The 24,036-nt window shown below is 35.2% G+C and overlaps 8 protein-coding genes across 8 annotated transcripts; 4 read left to right on the forward strand and 4 right to left on the reverse strand.

The window, feature by feature from the left end:
* Positions 1-2,544: 2,544 nt before the first annotated feature.
* On the forward strand, positions 2,545-3,104 carry MONOS_13699 (uncharacterized protein; the record flags this gene model as incomplete). The annotated part of the gene is made up of 2 exons (XM_067866424.1): positions 2,545-2,703; positions 2,826-3,104. The coding sequence occupies 2 exons, from the start codon at positions 2,545-2,547 to the stop codon at positions 3,102-3,104; spliced, it is 438 nt and encodes a 145-aa protein (XP_067734903.1).
* A 141-nt stretch (positions 3,105-3,245) lies between these two features.
* Positions 3,246-5,766, reverse strand: MONOS_13698 (uncharacterized protein; the record flags this gene model as incomplete). The annotated part of the gene is made up of 5 exons (XM_067866423.1): positions 3,246-3,469; positions 3,901-4,409; positions 4,605-5,499; positions 5,593-5,647; positions 5,749-5,766. 5 exons carry the CDS (start codon positions 5,764-5,766, stop codon positions 3,246-3,248), a joined length of 1,701 nt encoding a protein of 566 aa, XP_067734904.1.
* A 1,010-nt stretch (positions 5,767-6,776) lies between these two features.
* Positions 6,777-9,340, reverse strand: MONOS_13697 (uncharacterized protein). Its single transcript, XM_067866422.1, has one exon. It carries the CDS (start codon positions 9,291-9,293, stop codon positions 6,993-6,995), a length of 2,301 nt encoding a protein of 766 aa, XP_067734905.1. The 5' UTR covers positions 9,294-9,340; the 3' UTR covers positions 6,777-6,992.
* A 3,248-nt stretch (positions 9,341-12,588) lies between these two features.
* Positions 12,589-13,017, forward strand: MONOS_16262 (uncharacterized protein; the record flags this gene model as incomplete). Its single annotated transcript, XM_067869175.1, has 2 exons — positions 12,589-12,675; positions 12,868-13,017. The coding sequence occupies 2 exons, from the start codon at positions 12,589-12,591 to the stop codon at positions 13,015-13,017; spliced, it is 237 nt and encodes a 78-aa protein (XP_067734906.1).
* A 72-nt stretch (positions 13,018-13,089) lies between these two features.
* MONOS_16263 (uncharacterized protein) lies at positions 13,090-13,362 on the forward strand (the record flags this gene model as incomplete). The annotated part of the gene is made up of 1 exon (XM_067869176.1): positions 13,090-13,362. One exon carries the CDS (start codon positions 13,090-13,092, stop codon positions 13,360-13,362), a length of 273 nt encoding a protein of 90 aa, XP_067734907.1.
* A 1,342-nt stretch (positions 13,363-14,704) lies between these two features.
* On the reverse strand, positions 14,705-15,523 carry MONOS_16264 (uncharacterized protein; the record flags this gene model as incomplete). The annotated part of the gene is made up of 2 exons (XM_067869177.1): positions 14,705-14,732; positions 15,000-15,523. 2 exons carry the CDS (start codon positions 15,521-15,523, stop codon positions 14,705-14,707), a joined length of 552 nt encoding a protein of 183 aa, XP_067734908.1.
* Positions 15,524-16,190: 667 nt separating this feature from the next.
* Positions 16,191-16,856, reverse strand: MONOS_16265 (uncharacterized protein; the record flags this gene model as incomplete). The annotated part of the gene is made up of 1 exon (XM_067869178.1): positions 16,191-16,856. The coding sequence occupies one exon, from the start codon at positions 16,854-16,856 to the stop codon at positions 16,191-16,193; it is 666 nt and encodes a 221-aa protein (XP_067734909.1).
* A 3,281-nt stretch (positions 16,857-20,137) lies between these two features.
* MONOS_10326 (putative GRIP domain) lies at positions 20,138-23,947 on the forward strand (the record flags this gene model as incomplete). The annotated part of the gene is made up of 3 exons (XM_067862768.1): positions 20,138-20,311; positions 20,402-23,525; positions 23,699-23,947. Exons 1-3 carry the CDS (start codon positions 20,205-20,207, stop codon positions 23,945-23,947), a joined length of 3,480 nt encoding a protein of 1,159 aa, XP_067734910.1. The 5' UTR covers positions 20,138-20,204.
* Positions 23,948-24,036: the final 89 nt, after the last annotated feature.

Genomic DNA, 24,036 nt, shown 5'->3' on the forward strand with positions numbered 1-24,036 from the left:
TTAAATCCGGAGATTTTTTTTTAACAGAGCGAAATTTTAAATTCAAATATCTCAAGAAATATTTAATATCAATTTACAGAATTTTTCATAGTTGTATATTAGCATATATGACATCTATTCATTAACAAATTTTTAATAGCAGTGTTGTATATTTTTTGAAATAAATAATTATTATTTTTGAAAATCCAACTTTTGATGAATATTTCTATTTTAACAAAACGATTCAATTCATCTTTTATACGCACCACTTATTTCTTATATGATATAAACAATTCTGGTTATTTTTTTTCCCAGAAATTTGTTCGTTTTGACTGTATGGAAAGCTATCATTTTTTAAAAAAAACTTTGTCAATGGGACAACTTAAAAAATACTTTTCATCAAATGGCAAAATTTTTTTGAAAAGTTCCTCGAATTTAATTTTGTCCCACAAAAGATCACAATTGATCAATAAACATTGATCATTCCGTTCCCATCATATATGGTTCTTTATTTCTTATTGTTATTTATAAGACAAATTATAGAATATAAAGCTTCAATTTCATTTATTTCATATAAACTTTTAACTAACTTTTCATTATTTTATTTAAAAAATATCTATTTGTTGATATTTGAAACAAACTAATAATAAGTTTTTATTCTTTCATTTTCATATCATCAGTTTGAAGATTCATTTTAATTTTTTGAATAATAACAAATTTTTAAACATTTCAAAGTGTTGAAAAATAAAAAAGTGAAAAGTGGTGTATCTTGATGAAATTTTTTGAAAGTTAATGATTATGAAAATAAAAACATTTTAATGCTCATGAATGAAAAATTTTATAAAAGAATTTGAACAAATGTATCGATTTCTTGTGTTGCTTAAAAACTGAATATAGTGTGCATTTAGATATCAAAAGGAATTGATATTAAAAACTCAAAATGATCCTTTTGTGATTTTATTCAAAAAAAATGATTATCATAGCTTTTGTCGAGGTTATTTTCATTTATAATTTTTGTTCATTTTTTCTTTTTTCACTTTAAGACATAACAAGGAGAAATAATGTTTTTAATGTTCACATCGCTCGAAAACTGCGAGCATTGGTGGCTGATCGATATTTCTGATCCTGATGTGAATACTGTGTTTCTGTAATCGAAGGAGCTGCAGATTGACGTGATGGTGAATATGCAAAGGCTCATGGAGGCTGGTCGTGAGCAGCAGTAGTCGCTTCGCTATGTGCCTTTATCACTTCCTTGCCCTCATCTTTTTCTACTGAAGCAGCGCTTTGATCTGCCTTTCCATTCCGGAGGCGGAGCAACGAGGAGAAGAAGGCAGAAGGGGATGAGCAGTCATCTCCATCCACCACACATACAGTCGACACTTCGGATGAATCTGTTGTAGCTGCATCTTTTACGTTAGACAAAAAACTTTACCACAACGTGAGGTGGCTGAGGACTGATGTGCTTTGGGCAGCTGTGTTGTTGTTGCTTCCATCTTCGCAATCACTTCAATCACTTCTGCAAGCACTCAGAGGTTTCAATGTTGGCTTGCTGTGCTCAGCTGAACAGAACGTGCTGTGCCCGTTCAATGTGTGATGCTTTCCATTCCTCTTGTGACTTTGCTCCCGTTTCTTGAGAACTTGCCGAGAAAGAAGTCGTCGAAGAGCAGTTATTAACAGCGGCGGATGTGGATGCGTTCCTGCCAATCTGCAATATGCTTGATCCATCGCTGGCTTCATTGGTCATTGAATGGCTGGCGAACCAATAAAAGCTGTCGAGGCATGCAGAGTGATGAAGATGGACAATAAAATGAGGAGGGGGACGGTTGCAGTGAATGAAGTGGGAGAGATTGCGGAGAAGGCGCTGGAGGAGGTGGGGCTGAGGGGCTGATGATGGAAGATGTGTTTCTGTCGCCTGCAGCGATTGTGCTGCATTTGCTGAAATAAAAAAAAGAAGAAGTTGGAAAAGAAAAAGGAGGCGAAGCGGATGAGTGGGCTGGGAGAGTAGCTGCAGGAGAAGGACAAGTTCATCTGGATGAAACAGAGGAAGAATCTGCAGCTGAGCGAGAAGCACAACGCAGAAGTGATGCAGGTGAAGCAGGTGAAGAAGAAGAAGTGCTGGAGTCAGCAAGGAGGAGTGTTGAGCGTTGATGAAAAGAGGTAACTGGCTGGTCGGGGGGTTTCAATTGCCATATCTTCTTCATTCATTTGTGCGTATAATGGGATGGTTCCGTCTTCGGAGTCATTGATTCTGCCTTTGGGGCTGTGTGAAAACTGCCAGGAGAAGTTAACAGAGACCAACAAAAATGGAAGTGCTGTGATTCTTGGGCCAGACCTGAATGGGAAGGGGGTTGTTGCGAAAGTGTGGAGCGGTGTGAGTGATGTGAGAAAAACATACAGCGATGGTGAAGGAGGAGGCTGAAGTGGGGAATGAGACCTGGAATCAGCAAGAGATTGGAGAAGAAATGTGTTGGGACAAATGGAAGTGGGGGAGGAAGTTAGGGTGGTGGTGGAAGAGCAGATGCAACGGTGCGGCAGAAGATGAACCTGATGCAGAAGAAAACGAAGATGCTGATGGCGCTGTTGAAAGCGCACGTGCAGACGAGCAGAAAGAATAAGGCGCTGTTCAAGGAGGTAATTGAGAATCAGAAGAAGAGCGAGGCTGCCCAGAAGGTGATGATCCACGGGGGAGAAGTTATTCCAGTTGAATATTGCAGAGATTTGGCTGTTTGGGGAATTTGTGCGGGAGAAGTTCAAATATAACGCTGTCGTTCTTCCTGTACTGTATCAGGGTGCTTGAAAGGGCAGCGAAGATAAAGATCTAGATGTTTTTTGGGGGAATTTGATAGACTGCAGTCGGAGAAGGGAGAAACAGAAGCTTCTGCATTTCTGGGTTCTTTTCTCTGAACTTCTTCAAAGCAGAGGCAATGAAGCAGAAAGAGGCGATTAAGGGGCTGTATGATGCAATCTGTAGTGGCGATGCATCGACTTCATCATCATCGCCATCGTCTTCATCGGGGGCAGTGTGCAGAGGAATCACATACTCGAAGCTGGAGTCTCTTTTGCGTGTGTGCTATCCGCAGATGCTACAGGCGCTATCGCTGCGGATCTTTTTAGATGCGTATTAGCTGTCTGGCTGCTGTCTGCCGTCGTTTGCGTCAGTGCAGGAAACATGTAAACGCAATGGCTTCTTCACACTGTGCCTGATGCATCCAGATGTGTGCGATGCTGCCAACTGCAGATCTCCTCTTTTCCGGTCACAGAACAGCTCAGTTGTGAAGACGATTAGCCGGCACTGGATGATCATGTGCAGGCGCTTTTGGTGGTGTCAGCGGGAACAGGGACGAATCGAAGTGTTGATGCTGTGCAGTCTGTGGTGGGGAAGAAAGAAGGTAGACAGGCGCTTGTCCGGATGGTGATGATGCTGGTACAGCTTGTTGAAGCGCAGTTTTGGAGGAATGAGATGGAAAGGGAAATCTGTTTTCGGCTCCCGCTGGGGGACGGGCAGTGAGTGGTGTAGTTTCACGAGGAGATGGTGTGGCACAGGGAGGGAGGAGGAGTCAAAATCTTGTCATTTCTCATATGTGTCTGCTTCTTCAACACAGCACAAACAGATTTCGAGTGAGATGGTGATGGCGATCAATAACATGTTGCTGTCCTTTGAGGCTGCATTTGGCTTGATCGATCCTCAGATTTCTCCGACCATATTTTCATCGGCATTATCATAATCATCAAATAAGTCTTTTTTTTTATTTTTTCCTTTTCTTCTATCTCTTGGATTCTAATTTTCTCTATTTTCTTTTAAAATGCACTTTCTTTTTCTTCAAAGCTTGCTTCAGCTCTGTCCATGACACTCTTTCATCTTCCATTTTTTGTTATTATTGCCTTCGTTTTCTTTTAATGTTCTTGTCGAGCGAAACATACATTTTATTAATCTTTGAATGCGTTCTATTCTTTTTACAGATTTCAAATAAAATATGGGAAATATGGAAGAAGAAGAAGCTTCTGACAAAGAAGCAACAAATACAACAGCAATTATTAAGGCCCATGATTTCCCTTCTTTTCCTTTTTCAACAATCCTTTCATCTCCATTTGATTCAGATCCACTTATATTCTTCAGTATGAATGAATTTGTCGAAGAAAGAGCATTTTTATTTCCAAAGAGCTGGCACACAGACAGATATGCCTCCGCTGGCGCCTCTCGAAAAATGCTCCCTTGTATTTTCCCAAAGGCTTCCTTTACCGAGACAAGCCCTTTCGCTTCTAACTCGAACAGATGCAGCAAGGCCTCAGTTCCGATGGTTGTTGCCAGAGAAAACGACAGATTGCAGTGCAAAAGAAGCTCCCCCTGGTATCTGATTGCGAACTCGCTCTTTGTTTCATTATTCACATCTTCCGCAAAATAGAGTGTTGGGATGAAGAAGGGAGACGGCCTGTGGCAGGGGATTCCGGCAATCGTGTATTTACTGTCCAGCATCCACAGGGATGTGTTGACTTTCGCATTGTCTTCCTCTTTCAAGCTCTCTTTGTTCAGCGATTCTCAATTAGTGTAGGCGATATTCCTGCGGGCATCCACTTAGCTGCATTCCAAAGGGATGTTTTGACCGGAGGAGCTGTTGCCCACAAACTTTGCATCTTCGATGCTGTCAGCACCTCCTGAGACACACAACGTTCCATCAGATGCGTTTGCCATGATGAGATCGCTGATGGCTGCTGTTGTGTTGCACAGATGGACCAGCGATGCATTCCACGAGCAGATGCTGTCTGCGCTGTTTCCGTTTCCATTTGCACTTTCAGTGGTTTCTGAAGGTGCTCCCTCAAACACACACATGGTTAGAGATAGATCGGCTGCATTGCTTGCACTTATAATGCTCCCCCGCTGCCCAGGTTCATCTGCATCGTTGCCAGAGGATGTGTCATATTGTGAGCAGGTGAAATTTGACAGGGATATGTGTGAAGAGGGGGAAGACGCAGAAAATGCAGACAATTTAAAGGAGGCATCGGTACTAGTGTTTGAGCAGTTGCGGAATGAATAGCCAGGAAAGGCAATGTCTCCTGTGGTAGTAGCGGGGAGGCAGAGGACGCTGCCCTGCGAAAACACCAGATGCTCGGCTGCCACGCTGTGCGCCAAGGCGCTCTGGAACTGGCGGAACTCGAAGGTGCTGGCTAACAGCTGGAGGTGCTGGAGGTTTATGTTTGCGAGGGCAACACGGTCGGCGGCGGAGAGGAGGAAAAGCAGAAGAGAGAACGTGAGGTGTTTGACGTAGCTGTTATCGACAGTCAAGTGGCCATTCTCGATGGCTAGCAAAGAGAAGTTGAGGAGTGCTGAATGTTCAGCTGGCGAGGTGGCTGATGAAGTGGCAGAGGAAACAAACTGGACAAAGGAAAGCGAGAGGTGGCCATCGGTGTGGCACACAACAGCACTGCCTGTGTTCGAAAAAGATGGGTCAAAGAGGAAGTCGAGACGCCCAATCCAAACATTTGAAGATGTTGCGAAGATAACAGGGTAGCGCTGGATGGAGGCTTCGTTTTCATTATTGGGAATATTGAAACAAAAAAGTAAATTTTAAAAAATCCAAAATTTTATGAACATAAAAGAACAAACAAATCACAAACCATCAATTTTGTTAATAATTTTGTTTATGTGGACTTGAGTAAGTTGTATTAGCTTCTATGAAACATTGATGTTCATTATGAGCAATGAAATATTCCGATTTTAAAAAACACAAGAATTCTTATTATCATTAAAATTTTCAAAAAAATAATAGAAACATACCATGAAACTTTCATGAATCAACAATTGCAAAATTGTTCAATCAAGAAAAACCATTTTTCATTGAAAATTTTTAAATTTAATTTTGATCAAATAATTTGATATATAATATTTTTGCTTTAAAAAATTTTTTCTTATAAAGAAGTTTGCAACAAACTGATAAACATTATTGTGAAAGTTTGTTTTTTTCATTTGAATTATGGAAACGGAATGATAAAATAATAACTTCCATGGGTCGGTTTTTTGATCTGATGTCACTTTTCAAAAAAATTTTGCCAAATGCAGAAGCATCTGACTGAAACTCACCCTTCCACATTAAAATATAATAGTTATAAAAATTTTTTGCTAAGTTGTTTCTTTTTTGAATGATTCAGAAATTATTTTATGAATTTCGTTTGTTTTCATTTATGATGATAAATATAGATCAATTTCATTGAAAAAACAACAAATTTTGAATTTTGTGAATTGCATGTTGAATCATTCAAAAAAGAAACAACTTAGCAAAAAATTTTTATAACTATTATATTTTAATGTGGAAGGGTGAGTTTCAGTCAGATGCTTCTGCATTTGATGAAAAGTATTTTTTAAGTTGTCCCATTGACAAAGTTTTTTTTAAAAAATGATAGCTTTCCATACAGTCAAAACGAACAAATTTCTGGGAAAAAAAATAACCAGAATTGTTTATATCATATAAGAAATAAGTGGTGCGTATAAAAGATGAATTGAATCGTTTTGTTAAAATAGAAATATTCATCAAAAGTTGGATTTTCAAAAATAATAATTATTTATTTCAAAAAATATACAACACTGCTATTAAAAATTTGTTAATGAATAGATGTCATATATGCTAATATACAACTATGAAAAATTCTGTAAATTGATATTAAATATTTCTTGAGATATTTGAATTTAAAATTTCGCTCTGTTAAAAAAAAATGTCCGGATTTAAAAAAACCACCCTAATAATAACAAATAAGAGCATTTTGAAAATGAAAATATCTTCATATCGTGCCTTTAATAAGAACAAGTTATAAGATAACTTCCTATGTTGAAAAAATATTGAAATGCCCAATAATATAAAATCGAAATTTAGAAATTTTCAATGTGATAAAATTTTTCGATCAAAGAAATTTAAACATTAGTTTTTTCAAGTGCTAAATTTAAAGATGCATGAAGCTGTTAAACTCATATTAAAGATCACAAAATTTTACCAAATATTTTTCATTGCTAATATCAATTTTTGCTATCCCGGCTTCACCCAATTTATCCATTTCTGGACCATTTCCCATCCATTCCTCTTAGCAAGCGTTGGTTCATGTCTCATCCATTCTGGTGGCTCTGTATTAACACATGTTTCCCATATCATTGCCATTGTCTTTCCGTTTTTATCTTGATGTGTGATATCATGTCTCATCCATTCTGGTGGCTCTGTCTTCACATATGCAATCCATATCATCGCCATTGTCCATCCGTCATTATCAGTAACTGTAATCCTGTGTCGCATCCATTCTGGAGGTTCTGTTTTAGCATACTCAATCCATATCATTGCCATCGTCCATCCGTCATTATCAGTAACTGTAATCTTGTGTCGCATCCATTTTGGGGGATCTGTTAAAACTAATTCAATCCACTGCATCGCCATTGTCCTCCCCAAATTATCAGCGACTGTTATCCCATGTCGCATCCATTTAGGGGGTTCAGTTTTCACGCACGCTATCCATATCATCGCTATGGTCCATCCGTCATTATCAGTAACTGTAATCCTGTGTCGCATCCATTCTGGAGGTTCTGTTTTAGCATACTCAATCCACATCATTGCCATTGTTTGTCCGAAATAATCTGCTATTTTAGCGTCATGCCTCATCCATGTGGGAGGTTCTGTTTTTACGAATGAAATCCATATCATTGCAATTGTTCGTTTGAAATTATCCGTAAATTTAGTGTCATGTCTCATATATTCTGGTGGCTCTGTTCCATATTTAATGATCCAATTAATTGCTGCTTCCCCATCTTTGTCTCCAATTGTGATCCCCTGATACATCCGTTTTGGCGGCTTGATCTTTATGTATTCTTCCCTATGCTTTGCTATTGGTTTCTCTTCTTCATCACTAATTGTTAACGCTCGTCGCATCCACTCAGGCGGATTTGTTTTCACGAATGCAATCCAAATCGTCGCCATCGTATTTCCATCTTTATCTCTTTTTGAAGGGTCATGTCTCATCCATTCATATGGTTTTGTTCGTACGAAAGCAATCCATATCATCGCCATCGTCCATCCGTCATTATCAGTAACTGTAATCCTGTGTCGCATCCATGTGGGAGGTTCAGTTTTCACGCACGCTATCCATATCATTGCCATCGTCCATCCATCATTATCAGTAACTGTAATCTTGTGTCGCATCCATTCTGGGGGATCTGTTCCCACGCATGCAATCCACTTCATCGCCATTGTATTTCCGACATTATCAGTAACTGTAATCCTGTGTCGCATCCATTCTGGGGGATCTGTTCCCACGCATGCAATCCACTTCATCGCTATTGTATTTCCGTCTTTGTCACAAAGAGCAATGTCATGTCTCATCCACATGGGCGGTTCAGCCTTCACATATGAAATCCACTTCATTGCCATTGTCTTTCCGTTTTTATCCTGATGTGTGACGTCATGTCTCATCCATTCTGGGGGATCTGTTCTCACATATGAAATCCACTTCATTGTCACTGTTCTTCCATTTTCATCAGCAAGCGTAATATTGTGTCTCATCCATTCTGGTGGTTCTGTTTTGACGTATTTAATCCAGAACATGGCCATTGTTCTTCCTTTGTCATCCGCAAGAGTAATTCCATGTCTCATCCATTCTGGTAGATCTGTTTTCACATTTTCAATCCACAGCATGGCCATTGTTTTTCCGTTCTCATCAGCAAGAGTAATTCCATGTCTCATCCACTCTGGTGGCTCTGTTTTTATGTTTTCTATCCATAGCATGGCCATGGTTTTACCATCATTATCGCCAACGCCAACATGATGCCTCATCCATTTTGGTGGATCTGTTCGATATTTAATGATCCAATTCATTGCTGCTGTTTTTCCATCTTTATCTCCCAGTAAATAATCAAGTCTCATCCATTCTGGTGGCTCACTCAAGACATTTTCTATCCATATCATCGCCATTGTCTTTCCATCTTTATCAGAAATAGTAACCTCATGTCGCATCCATTCGGGAGGATTTGTTTTCACAAACACAATCCAAATCATCGCCATTGTTCGTCCCATTTTATTACCAAGAATAATATTGTGTCGCATCCATTGTGGAGGTTCTGCTTTTAGGTGTTCTATCCAAAGCATCGCCATTGTATTTCCGTCTTTGTCACAAATTGTAATGCTATGTCGTATATGCTTGGGAGGTTCTCTCTTTTTTTCCAAGATCCAACGCATGGCGGATGTTCTTCCGTTTTTATCCTTTGCTTTTGAATTAGCTTTCATGTTTTCTGTTGTTTCATTTTCTTTTAATTTTTTTAAACTGAATGCATCTGTTGCTTTGCTCATTTTGTTTGATATATCAAAAAATATGCGGTTATTTATTTTTTCACAAAGAGATTTACAAATTAGTTATTTGATCAATTTTTCATAGAGTCTTTAAATATCTGAAATGTCATTTGATGGTAATTAAGATTAATTGTGAAATAGTCGCTTCAACACTGTCAAATGTCAATTTTTTTAGTCGGACGCGACAGCGTTGAAGACGCTCGAGTAAATAATTGAATTTGTGAAAATAAAAATGGAAAAAAAAAACCCAAAAAATACACATTAATTTCAAAATCCCCCGGTAATTTAAATTATTTCTTTGCGACAAGAGAATTTTTTGATTTATGTTTCGGTCAAAGATGTTGAACAATGTAGTGATCGCATTTTTTAGATTTTCTCATCGCGTTCGGAAATTTTGGTGACTTTTGAATAGGGTCAGTAATTTATCATACCCCCTTTTTATTGAAGGAACCTAAAATATCTGGCTCATAAGAGCACTTCTGAAAAAAATATAACAGGAAACCTTCAAAATGTTGATATACCATTTATTATTCAAAGTTGTAAAACTAATTATTCAAAATTGTTAAACTTTTTATTCGTAATTAATAAGCTTATTATTCGAAATTGGTAAACTTCTTATTCAAAATTTATTAAATGGAATATTTTGGGGAAAATATGCACCTTCAAGCTTTTTATGCACAAAGCACAATAAATTTCTTCACTCATAACTTTATTTCTCTTTCTCAGATTTCAAAATCAATTTGATTTTCATATCCGTAAACAGGCATCGTTGTTATCAATACATTAAGTTTTCCAACATTTCACGAATGTCAAAAAATGTTTTTTCATTTATAATGTTTTTTTATCCAAAAAACTCAATGAAAAGTCATATTTTTCAATGAAAATGCCTGAAGTTAAATATTTTTCCCCATTTTTTTCTAAAAATTTTCATGTATTAAGCCTTCCATTGATTGATTGACGAAAAGTGATTAAAATATGATATTCAGTCAATATTCAAAATATTGATGAGAAATTAAACCTCTGAAATTGTTATTTGTGAATAAACATGAAAATTTCTGACTTTTCGTAAAAAAAAAAAAAAAAAAAAAAAAAAAAAAAAAAAAAAAAAAAAAAAACATCATGATTAAAATAGTATAATTTTTGAATTATTTCACCTCATATCGATAAGTTATGTGGGTGATTATTTTTGAAATCATATTTTTTCATAATATTTTTTCAGTTCAAAATTTGCTCTTGAATATTAACAAATGAACAGTGAAAAGTGAAAAGGCTGATAAAAAACATTTTCATCTTTTGTTCGGCAAAATTATTTTTTTTCATAACAGTTGTGGTGATTGTGGCATTTGATAACAAAATCTCTTCCAAATGATAAACTATCTTTGGAAAAACAACTCACCGAAAAAAGTTATGATTTCAAAAATAATCACCCATGTTTTATTCAATCAAGAAAAGATATATAAATTAAAGCTTATTCAGATGAACAATAAAAAACAAATGTCAAATTTTTTTTGAAAAGTTCCTTTTGTTAAATTTTAAATAAAATAAAAATTTCATATTTCAATCAAATTTTTGTTTCCACAAACGAAACTTCACAAAAATAGCAATAATTACACAGCCAATGTTTTATCTTCATGACAGTTAAATTTGGTGAGTGGAAACATAAATTTGATTGAAATAAGAAATTTTTATTTTATTCGAAAATTAAACAAAAGGAACTTATCAGAAAAATTAAGACAAAAAATTTTTTGAGAAAGTGCATTTGTGGATTTCTTCACTTCTGAAAAAATATTTGCATTCAGTTTGTTACATTGATGCAAACAACTTTTCTTGATTGAATAATACATTATTTATCGATGTGAGGTGAAATAACTCAAAAATTATTTTATTTCCACATGATGTTTTTTTTATGAAAAATTAGAAAATTTCATGTTTCGGCATAGGTACATCTGTTCTTCTTTTGCAATTTGCGATATTAGAAATTAACTTTATGATGAAATAATAGATAAAATTAATTTAAAACTTTTGGGTGGACGAATTTTTGAAATTGTTTTTTCTTGTTGAAAAAAATCAATTTTGAAAAAGCACCCATAAATATTACAATTTTAAATCAAAATAAATAAATAAGGATAATTCCTTATTAACAAATATATGCAACGCTTTAAAGTGTTATATTAACCTTTTGTATCAAAGAATTTCTGAGAAATAAGAAAATTTTTGAAAAAAATTTTTTAAATTAATAACTTTAGATCAATCCCACAATCAAATTTCATATTTCCAAAGATTTAGGATTAGCTTTTTTTGTGATGTGCAGGGTGCACACTTTCCAATATATTTCATTTAGAATATATGAATATTTTATTGTTGTATGCACTGATTGTTATTTTAAATATTGTTCCATAATTTTCAAAATTTGATCGTTTTTTTGCAAAATCATTATTCAAGCAATATGAAATTTTATGTTTTTTTGTTCAAAGATCAGAAATAATAACATATGAGAGAATCTTATCAAATGTATGTAATTGTTCTATTTTTTTTTTTTTTTTTTTTTTTTTTTTTTCGGAAATATGGGGAAAATACGGACTTTCAAGCATTTTTTGCACAAAGCCCAATAAAATTGTTTCACTCATAACTTTATTTCCCTTTCTCAGATTTCAAAATGAATTTGATTTTCATATCCGTAAGCAGGTATTGTTGAAATCATAACATAAAGTTTTCCAACATTTCACGAATGTCAAAAAATGAAACCATTTTTATTGTGTTTTTTTATAATAAAAAAGTCATTGAAAAGTGCATAATTTTTCAATGAAATTGTCTGAAGCCAAAAATTTTGCCCCATATGTTGAAATGATTTCATTCAAATAGGGTTATAATTTTATCTCGACCTTTTTTTTATCAAAACCTTTTGTTTTTAATTAATCATTAACTTTTCCCACAATTTCATATTTAAAAAGATTTTTAAGTATATATATGAATTCAATAGAAAAAAATAAATACATTTTGAAACAAACCCAATTTCGCATAGGGGGGAGATGGGGGGGTTTAGCCCCTTCATTGAACTTCTGTGTGGAATTGGATGGTAACATGGGGCATAAAACCTTCAGTTTGTTCAAAATGTTATTTATCGATTCTTTTTCATTTCATTTCAATAAAAAAAAATAAAAAATTGTTATGATCGAAAAAATATTATTAAAAAATGAAAATATCAACAGAAATAAAATTAAAAGAAGGTCAGAAAAAATTGCAGAGAGCAATGACTTCATGCTAGTATAGGAAGTATCACAGTCGGCTGGATCGAATGGCTCATATCGTTGTTGATGGAGTTGTACACGTAACGGATGCTATAAATACCAAGGAATTCAGCCGCACAGGGATTAAGAATGCTGTGAGAGCTCTCAGAAAATGAAGGCTGGTTGGAAATATTGGCAGACCTGCAGCAGTCGTGGGCGAAAAGGAACAAAGAGTTTTGGATATTATTCACATTGAAGCGAAGTCTGGAGCATGTTTAACTTTGTAAAAAACAACAGAATTGGTTTGTATAATTTTTATTTATATGTTTTAATCATTTGTTTTTCAGATAGAAAATGTTATTAACGACAACGATGACGAAGATGCACCATTTACAGAAGTTTCAATGTCTGCCACTTATGGTTTTGTCAAGCGTCATCCGGAGCTGAAGACTGGAACACTGAAGAATTTGGATATCAACAGACTGGCTGTTTCGTGAAGAAGTGTTTTAAAACCCTGATACAAAACACTCGACGAGCTGCATGAAAAGTCCCATAATAATACAGCTTTCATGATAAATATCGATGAATCTTCAACGCGCGTTCCCACAGACTCAAAACAGCTTGTTGTGCATACTGCAGACACAAAAGCAGGTTTTACGAAAGAACCACCAAGAATGATTAATTCTTCATTCGTGGCAGCTGTTGCAGCAGATGGATATGCCTTTCCTTCTGTCATTTTGTGGCCAAGTGCAAAGCTGCCAGAAGAGCTGAAAAGCCTGTTATCTCCAACGCTTGAGATATGGGCAAACGAAAGCAGCTGGATGGACAACGTGTGCCTTTAAAGGGATGCTCTCACAGTTCTTCTTCTTTCTGTCATCGAAAGAAGAAAGCGCATGTCACTTGAAAACGAACACATTCTTCTCCTTCTTGATTTCCACGCTTTTCGTGCAAATCAATTGATCTGTCGACAATTTCTGATATGACAAATCAACGTTTTAACCTTCGTGCCACACAGCACACACCTCTGTCAGCCGTTAGACAAAGGGGTGTTTGCTGTGTTCAAATCTGAATTGACAAACAGATTAAAGTCTCCATCTTCTTCTTCATCTTCCTCCAAACGAGCTGCAATTTCCGACGTTCTGCCTCAAGCCATCCACACTGCATTATCTCCTTCTGTAATTCAGAAAGCTTTCATCTGCAGTGGTGTTCTTCACAATTCTTCTGGGCCAGTTCTTTTGAAACTGCCCGAATCTTCGATTAACCATCTTCCATCCCGATGAAATAGATTCAACTTTTATGGAAAGGTGATAACCAACGAGAATCTTTTTGAGAAATGGGAAAATCATTTGAAAATGAATGTTGAAAGGAAAAATGAAATGGATGAAAAGGAGAAAGATGAAGTGAAGACTGTTGTGGATGAAAAGAAAAAAATAAAAAGAAGATTTTTTCATGTGAAAAACGATGATTCTGAAGATGAAAAAAAAGATAATGAATCAAATCGAGCTGAAAAAAAAGGAAAGTTATCAGAAGAATTAATTCTGATTTTGTTTTCTTTTTATTATGTTGTTTTTTTGCATTTTTTTCACTTCATTTTTTGGGTCAGAATAAAGAAAAAGGGTCAGGATAAAATAATAACTCTATTCTCATTTTTCAAAATCAAGATCGGATGCAAAAATTGGACCAAAAAAAGAAAGGAGGTTCAACATCCTTCAATTACTTCCACAGGCACCCTCAGAAACGCACATAGCTGAGAAGATGAAAAAAACAGACACTTATTTTATGAAGAAGAATTTTATAAGGAAGCAGGATAAAAAGCAAAACGATGAAAAAGAGCATCAATAAAAATTAGAACAGAGTTATATATACTTTCACCGCAGTTTTTAGAAAGACTGAAAGATGAATGGAAGTAATGAAGAAGAGAGAGGGGGGGAAAAAGAGAAGAATTGATTATTGAAAAAGAAAGATAAAAGGAAGAGCTGACTGAAATGAAAATTTCATTAAGGAAATATTTACCTTTAAAATCGATGAATTTGATTATTTAAGGATAAAGATGAAAAAAATTGAAAAACTGAGAACAAATAGAGAAAGAAGAAAATAGGAAAATAAGTGTTGACTGAGGTTTATTTTTTGTTTCGAGCTGGATGATAATAAAGTTCATGAAGAAGAAAATATTAAATTTTGTAATTACTTTTCTTTTGAGTATTCTGTTTGTCTTATTTTATAAATTCAATTTTTCAAAAGAATTTCATTTAAATAATTAATTTGGAAAATTATTTACAAAAAGAAAAACTTTTTATTGCAAATCATTTTAATAAGAGCAATGAATTTCAATAATATCATATTATTGACTGGGTGTTTTTGAAATGTTTGATATCCCTTTGAAACGCTAAAAATATAAAAAGCGTTATATGAGTCCTCATTGATTGTATCTTCAGAATGAACTGTCTGACATTTGATGTCATCTCCATCAATCACACACCCATCAATCACAAGTGCGTCCGTGAAAAAATAAATATCTTCAATTGTCACTTCATCTTTCACTTTCACTTTCCTTTCTCCTTCTGTCTCACTTCTATCAATGTGGCTTATTCCACTCCACATCGATTGACATGGATATCCATCGCTTCCACATCCCAATGTGTCATACCCCTCCCTCGACACACATACCTCCATTCCCTTCATTTCAACAAGAAATAGCTCAAGATCAACACTCTCTGCAAAATGCTCTCTGTCAATCCCTTTCATATCAACTGCCTGACCTTCTCCTTCTCCTTCTCCATTTTCATATTTGTATTCAAATCCAAACCTCTCCTTCGTCACTGTTTCATTCAGTTTCTTGCATGAAATGAACAAATCCCTTCCCTCAGCTGCAACATTGTCTTCAAATACCAATGTTGTCAACGAAAAGTTATTCACACAATCATCACTCAAATCCAGATATATTCCTCCTCCTCTTCCTCCATTTCCATTCGCAGAGCATCTCAATTTGGATGTTGATCCCATTTCAGTCAAATCATTCAACTTCATCTCGCTCTTCAAACATCCTCCACTCACACTTTCTGTCTCGATATTCTCAAATCTGCTTTCTCCATCAACCCTCAAACTCGATCCTCCATTCGATGTTATCAGCGATCATGCTCCCACAACACACCACAACGCTGTCATGTTCCTCAATGTGATTTCCGATCCACAATTCACCACCATCACTCCTCCTCCACTGGTCTCAATCCCACTCAATGAACAGTACTCAAATATCACATTCCCTCCTCCAAATCTTGCAATTCCACATTCTTCGAATCTTATCCCATTCATTTCTGTTCTTTCTATTCGAATAACCCTTCCATTCCCAATCACTATCCACTTCCCACACTCATTCACATTTGAATTCCCTTCTCCTCCTGAAAACAAACAATCCAAAATGAAACAGTCCCCAATCCTCACTTCCACAATCGATTCATCACCACTCACACATGCAAAGGAGGAGCATTGAAGAGAAATCTGAAGAAGTGACATAGTCAAATGTGTTAACCCATCTCCTTCTGTCAATTCAAATTTCCCTCCCTCTTCAACAACCAGCTGTTTCTCTTTCTTCATTCCCTTTGATTGTCAGTCCTTTTTCACCTCTGTTGATCGTCTTGCTCACTGAAGCAGCACCAACAAGAATAATGCTCTATATCTCATCGTTCAATCGATCAAACCCAATATCAACAGATGAGCAATGATTTTCTTTCGCTCCACAACTTGATAATTCGTTTCCAGCATTGCTCACAAACAAATTTGATCCCAATCTTGGAAACAGATAATTGATCAGTGAGTCTTCTTTTCTTGGTTCAGATGACTCAAGCACCCATATCTTATTTTCTGCTGTGACTCTTGTGGCTGTCCCTTCCCACAACGCCGGAAGAAGCATCGTCCATGGTGATCCACACACCAAATACACATCTTCTCCTTTTTCTGCAACATTGTTCGTGAAATCATCATTCTTCATTGAGTATTCAATATTCGTCGTTTCTAATGTCAGATACATCCCTCCTCCTTTTCCGCTAATCTCTGCAACTCTGCATCCATTCATCTTGTTATCATCAAACAACAGTTTTCCTCCATCTCCCACAATCATAACAACCCCTCCCTTAATTGCACTCATTGAATTACATCTGCATTCCTCAAACATGCATTTGTTTATATCCACACACTTCCCGCTCCCCACTCTCCCATTCAACACCCCTCCATTCCCATTCACTCTCTGAATCGATTTGAATGTGCAGTTCCAGAATTTGGCATAAATCCCTTCTCCAATCTCAATCTCATTTCCATTCTCAAAACGAGATTCATTCATCGTTGTGTTCTTTATCTCAACATCCCCTCCATTTCTCAGCTAAAATAGGCTTCTTCCCACATTTTCTCTTGTCACAATCCTCACAATCACTTCAACAATCAATCCTCCAGCCCCAATTCCATCAAAGGTCACCATCCCTGATTTGGTCATTGCAAAATCTCTTAATTCACATTTCACCAACTCCACTTTCCCTCCTTCCCCAAAAATCAATCCCACTCCAATCTCTTCTGATTTTGCGCCAAATGAACATCCCTCAAATCTCAGTGTATTTTCACTGCACAGAAATACACACTCCTTTCTTGATTCGGCAAATGTTGATATCGAAAATACCAACGACGAAAACGATATCGTTTGTTCGCCCATTATCAAAAATACGTTTTCTCCCTCTCATCCTTCGCAGATTCCAATTTTTGCCTTTGCAACATTTCCGTTAATGTTCTTTTCTTGAGCGTTAAGTGTCATTCCATCGAAAATAGAACTTCCATCAACCAGTTTCAATGTTGATGGTGATGTGCCAAACACACTTATTCCTGCATAAATCAAAGTGGAACATCGAAAGTCCAGATTTCCCTGCTTATGATAGTTCATCCCTCAATTTTCCACCATTTACATAACTAATTTTTGATTTCTTTCGAAGATCAAACTGAAATTGGCTTTCATTAATCTAAGATGTAATGTTGAAGCATTCAATGAAAATGTCATTTCCCGCTTTTCATGTGTTTGCGCTGAATTTCATTCCCACAAATGAAAAATCAAGATCCCTCTTTCCTTTGTTGCCAAATACACTCCTCCTAACCTTCTCTTTGTTGTTGTCTCAGCTGTAATGACTGATTGTTGATTAATAATCATTATTGATTCAGACGCATCAAATGCTTAGAATATTACCCCTCCAATTTTATTTGAATCTATGTTGTCTGCAACATTCCGAACTGAGAAATTATAATTATGTAATGTATTTTGCAAAAAAAGTTTTAATTACAGATTAAATATAATAAGAAAATATTTGCCATACGTTTATTCGCATTTTCAATATATTTTTGAAATATTTCATCAAAATCAGACTCATGTTGGTTAACGTTGGAAAATTATTAACTTCATATTCTAATAATCAAATTTTGAAAATTATGGAACAATATTTAAAATAACAATCAGTGCATACAACAATAAAATATTCATATATTCTAAATGAAATATATTGGAAAGTGTGCACCCTGCACATCACAAAAAAAGCTAATCCTAAATCTTTGGAAATATGAAATTTGATTGTGGGATTGATCTAAAGTTATTAATTTAAAAAATTTTTTTCAAAAATTTTCTTATTTCTCAGAAATTCTTTGATACAAAAGGTTAATATAACACTTTAAAGCGTTGCATATATTTGTTAATAAGGAATTATCCTTATTTATTTATTTTGATTTAAAATTGTAATATTTATGGGTGCTTTTTCAAAATTGATTTTTTTCAACAAGAAAAAACAATTTCAAAAATTCGTCCACCCAAAAGTTTTAAATTAATTTTATCTATTATTTCATCATAAAGTTAATTTCTAATATCGCAAATTGCAAAAGAAGAACAGATGTACTTATGCCTATTAATAAAACTTTTTGAGTTTGTTTGTCAGAATTTTTTGAAAAGTGTTGTTTATTTAATTTACAAATAAAATTAAAACTTCATATATCAATCGAATTTCTGTTCCCACTCACAAAATTTATTTTTCATGTAAAAAAAAAACTTTATAAGGTTATTGTTTATATTTTAGTGAAGTTTCGTGAATGGGAATAGAAATGTGATAGATAAATGAAGTTTCAATTGGTAAAGTGTAACTTATTGGGTACGAAAATTTTCATAGAAATCATCTTGAATTATTTAAAAAAATACTTCATTGTTGAAAATTCGATTAATAAATGTGAAATTAAGTTTCAACAATTAAAAAATTAGTTGTTAATTTCAGTTTCATTCCCAAAAATAAAACCAGAATTTTCGAATATTTATAAAAACATAAATTTTTTTATTCAAAAACCAACGGATTTTCTTTTAAATTTTTCTTTAATCAAAAATTCCACAAAAAAATTGTCGTAATTGACAGAATCTGTAGATATTTCGTCATCTTTGAAGTTTTCTTTTCATTATCCATAAAAATTTTTGAAAAAATATGTCCCACCAATTGAGTGATTATGATTTACAAATAATTAACTGATAGGATTTTTCTATAAAAATCACAATTTTCCAAAACAAAAAACATCATAAGAAAAATGATAATATTTTCGTGTGTCATATTTGGTGAAATATTGGTTTAATTTCACAGTAAAAATCGGGACCCAATATGTTACATCTTTCCATTTTATTTTTTCTGATAATTAAATATTCGCGACTTTTCAAAAAGAATCACCCAAATGAGTTTGTGTTTAGAAATATTTTGAGGAAAAGAACAATAATTATTCCACTTGCAGTTATAGAAAAATCGATCTTGTCTTGCATTTTTTGCACAATCTATATCACCCTAACTTCATGTTTTCCAGACTCACTTTCAAATGATTAAAAAAATGGGGCAAAATATTTTATCTCAAGCGATTTCAATGAAAAATTTTGAACTTTTCATTAACTTTTTAAAATCAATTAATGCAATAAAAATGGGTTCATTTTTTGAAAAACTTTTAAAGTCACAAAACATTTTGTTGAAGCATCAATGAAGTTTGTATTCGGATATGATAAATCATTTGATTTTGAAATCTGATAAAGTTTGATAAAGTTATGAGAGAAGCAATTTTTCTATGCCTTGTGCAAAAAATGCTTGAAAGTCCGTATTTTCCCCCATATAAACTGTTAAAATTATAGAAATAAATTAACAAACAAGTCAGGAACAAAGCTTTCTTTAAGAAATATAAATATTTTCAATTCATACAAACATATTCTTTTCATATTTAATAAAGTTCGAAATGACAAAAATTGGAGGCTTTACAACTAACTATTTCATTGTTCACCAAAGATTGGTTTTTTTTCTGTTGAAAATTTGTTTCCCTCTCTCTTTCTCTCTTTCTCTTTCTCTTTCTCTTTCTTTTTCTCTTTCTCTTTCTCTTTCTGTTTCTCTTTCTCTCTCTCTCTTTTTTTTTTCTGATTATATTTTCTTTTTTTACACTGAATATTCTTATCATTATAAAGTTCAAATTTTAGAAAAAATACAAAAATTATCAGAGAAAATTTACTCACTAAACATGTGAAAATCGACCAATAATTCTTTGCCATAAATAATTTTTTGTGTTATAATACAAGTTTGATCAACATTTTTTTTTTATTTTTCGTTTTTTTATTTTATACCGCAAATTATCATAAAAGAAGCACAGCAAATTAATGTCAGATTTATTTCCAGACGATGCAACTATAGATAAACTACTTTTTACCAAACAAAAAGAAAAACACACTTTGAAAGAAAATTCAAAACAAACTCCTCAGAAAAAGTTTGCGCATGTTTATCACAAAATTTTATGCTATTAATTTAAAAAAAAATAATTACTGCTTTAAACGAAATCCAATTAATTTTTATTTAGAAGTTCCAAAATGACAGAAAATATATCTGAAAGCGAAGCTATTGAACGCCATAATGAGAAAGAAACATTTCCTCAAAAAGATAAAAAAGAAATAGAATCACTTGAAAAGGCTTTAAAAGAAAAAGAAGAACAAATAAATGCAATCAACATGGAATATGAAACTTTGAAACAAACAAATCAACGACTTCGAAGCATTTTACTAAAATCTCAAAAGTCTCACAACGAAACAAAAACTGAACTAGAAGATAAAGAAATTCAATCGGAACAACTGAAGAAAGATGTTTCAGCATTACAATCAGAAAAAGACGAAATGTCAGTTGAACTTGAAAAAATGAAAACTCAATTAAAAGCCTATTCAGATGAAGAAAATGCTATTAGAAGCAAGATGAACGAGCCACTCTTGATGATTCGAGATGAATGGCTCCGGACGGCAAATGAAATTCATGTTCTTTTTCGTTGTTCTTTACCGGAACAAATTACGATTGCCATGACAATGCCAGAATCAAATGCACAAACACCGATAAAGCACGTGATTTGGGATTACATCCAAGTTGTGCGTTGTAATAGCTATTCGTCAATTTCTCAGAAAACTGATGAAGAGAAATCTTTTCGCGAGAGAATACAATATATTTGGGCGCCAGAAGAGTTTGTGCTATTGCGAATGTACCAGATTGAGGAAGAAAAGAAAAAAGAAGAAATGGCACTGAAGAATAGAGAAACTGTTAAAGCGGAGAAAGATTTAATTTATCGAAATCCGAAAGAATTGAATGAGAAAGATGGAGCAAGTGAAACAGAAAATCGCGAGAAGCCACAAGCGCCATCTGTGCTTCTGAAAGGAGAGAAAGAGTCTAAAAGTGAATCAAGCACACAGGAGAACGTCTATGCAATCGGTGAAGACACTGACATCACACAACATAGTGCCGCAACGAATGAAAGCGAGAATAAGACGAGAAAGCAGAAACAGAATAAAAATAAGAAAATATCAGAATTAAGTTTGGGAAGACGGAAGAAGATAAAAGCAAGTAAAAATAGGAAAGAAATTACTGAAGAGGAAAGGAATCAAAAAGAAGTGAACAAAACTGATATTGAGACAACCGAAAGCCAAAATAAAGAAGCAAAACAATCTGCATCATTCAATGATAAGTTAGAGGAAGAAGACACAAGAGAGGAGAAGGAAGTTGAGGAAGAGGATGAGATGAAGGATGAGAATGAAGAAGAAGAAGAAGAAGAAGAAGATGATGATGACAACGATGACGACGAAGAGGAAGAAGAAGAGGAAGAAGAAGAGGAAACATCTCAAACAATAAATAGGAAGTTATCATTGAGCTCATCTGAAATAGGAGAAGTGGAGCGCCGGCGGAGATCAGAGACAGTTTTTGTTGACGAATACATATTTGGACAACCGTCTAAGTCGACATCGTTGATTTTGTCATCAACGCAGCCAGCTTTCATTCCAATGGACAGAATCCCCAGCACGCCACACCCTCTTTCTCGATCATCACAGTCAGCAACATCCCTTCCAGTCTTTGCTTCAGCTTTCGACTCATCCACATCTGCCCTTCTTTCACAAACCACCCCGTCTCCTTCGCCATCTCCCCCAGCCACAGGCAACGTGCTATCGCTGTCTTCTTCTTCGTCTGCTCTGAACTCACAGCGGCAGAACCTTTCGATCATTCCGCACTCGACTCTGCTTTCGTACATCTCCAGCTTCCCTCCCACGATCCAGTCGTTTTATGCCACCCAGCTTGCTGCACAGACAGCACAGCAGACGCGCACCGTTGAGAGAGAATGCGCCAAAATTGCAGCAAAACTGGCAGAAAAGGAAGGAGAGCTGCGGACTGTCCAGGACGACTTTGACAAATACAAGCTCAGAGCTACACAGGCACTCCGTCACGTGATGAAATCTGTGTCTTCTTCATCTTTTTCATCGTCATCTTCTCCTTCACAGACTTCTTCTGAGTCAATTTCTCCGGTTCTGTCTCCATCGCAAGATGGACTTTCCTTATCGCCTTCAATTGCAAAACAGATTTCATCTGACTCTTCTGCAAATATTCAAAATTCCAATGGAAGCGAAGAGCATTTTTCTTCTTCATCGTCATCTTTATCATCATCACGGCCAATTATCACACCCTCAGAAGCGCTGGAGTATATTCTATCAGACGAGAATGTGAGTCTGGCGCAGCTTCAGAGAGAAAAGCGAATTCTGATTGAGAAGCTGAACGAGAGCGAAAGTGCGCACCAGGCAGAGATCAGCAGGATCAGCAAGGAGCTCACAGCATCGAAGGCAGAGTCGCAGAAGATGAGGGACGTTGCAGACGCTGCGGCTGAAGAGATTCAGCGGCTGGCGCTTTTGGAGAGCGAGGCGAAGGACGACATCGATGCGCTGAAGATGGCGCTGAGAGAGAGCGAGATGCAGCTGTCGGCAGAAATAGCTGCGAAAAAAGTGGCGAATGCGAAGTGCGAAGAAGAAATCAACAAGTTAAGAGAGAAGTTTCTGGCTCTTTTGACGGAGCGAGACACGAAAATCGACCAGATGAAGCAGCGGATGATGGCTGTGGACGACAAAAGGAGCATTTTCAGTCAGCATTCACCGCTTTCTGCGCAGCAGTTGTCATCGAGTGCTCACCCAAGGTCTTCACATTCATCTGCAACTGAAGCAGGGATGGATGATGATGCTTCTTCTATTTCATCTTCATCACCTTCATTTTCTTCTTCTCCAAGCGCAACTTCTTTTACTCATTTAGCTTCATCATCATCATCTTCTTCTTCTTTGTCTTCGCCTTCCATTTCTTCAGTCTCTTCTCTTTCTTCTTCGTTCCCAAGCATTTCACTCTCGTCACTCGTTTCATCGACACAGCCACATTCAAATCTTCCATCAGCTCAATCACCGTCATTGTCATCATCATCATCGTCTTCATCGTCTTCTTATTTTGAGTCAGAAGAGTTTAAGAAGCTGCAAATGGATTATCCAAAGGCGTATAAGGCTGTCATGGATCTCACAAGGAGACTCGTCAAAGCAGAAGCGGAAGTCAGAGAGTTGAAGAGAGCAACAACAAGAGAAAACGTGGATTTGACGTATTTGAAGAACATCTTGCTGAAATTCTTGGAGGATGAGGAGCTGGAGGTGTGCTTTAATGAGTTGATTAATCATTGGAATTTTAAATACTTAAAAATTATAATTTTATTTTTTTTATAATTTTAAATCATTTAAAATTAAATTATTTAATTTTCTTAATTGTAAATGCATGACTTTCTTAATGTTTGATGCTCTATTATAATAATGTTTAATTTGAATAGGCTGAAATGTTTCATGTAATATCATCACTGCTGCACTTTTCACCTGAAGAGATATTAACAATTGTTGAAAAGAAGAAAAAGAAATGGAGGCGCTCAATATATGTTCCGCAGTCTCCAACTTATTTACCGCCAAGTCCTCTTCTCCCAACTCAACCAGATGAAAAACCAGGAACAAATCCAAAAGCGAACAATAAACGTATTAAACCTGGATCAAAAATTGAAAAATCATCACAAAAATCAAAAACTTGAAATAGCATATTTTTATTATTGCCCTGCTGTTTATTATTATATATTAGTTTAATGTTTTTATGATTTTTAACAATTTGAGAGAATTTTGT

The sequence above is a fragment of the Monocercomonoides exilis genome (genome assembly GCF_001643675.1).
Source record: "Monocercomonoides exilis strain PA203 chromosome Unknown scaffold4-2303458, whole genome shotgun sequence".
Classification (NCBI taxonomy): domain Eukaryota; phylum Preaxostyla; order Oxymonadida; family Polymastigidae; genus Monocercomonoides; species Monocercomonoides exilis.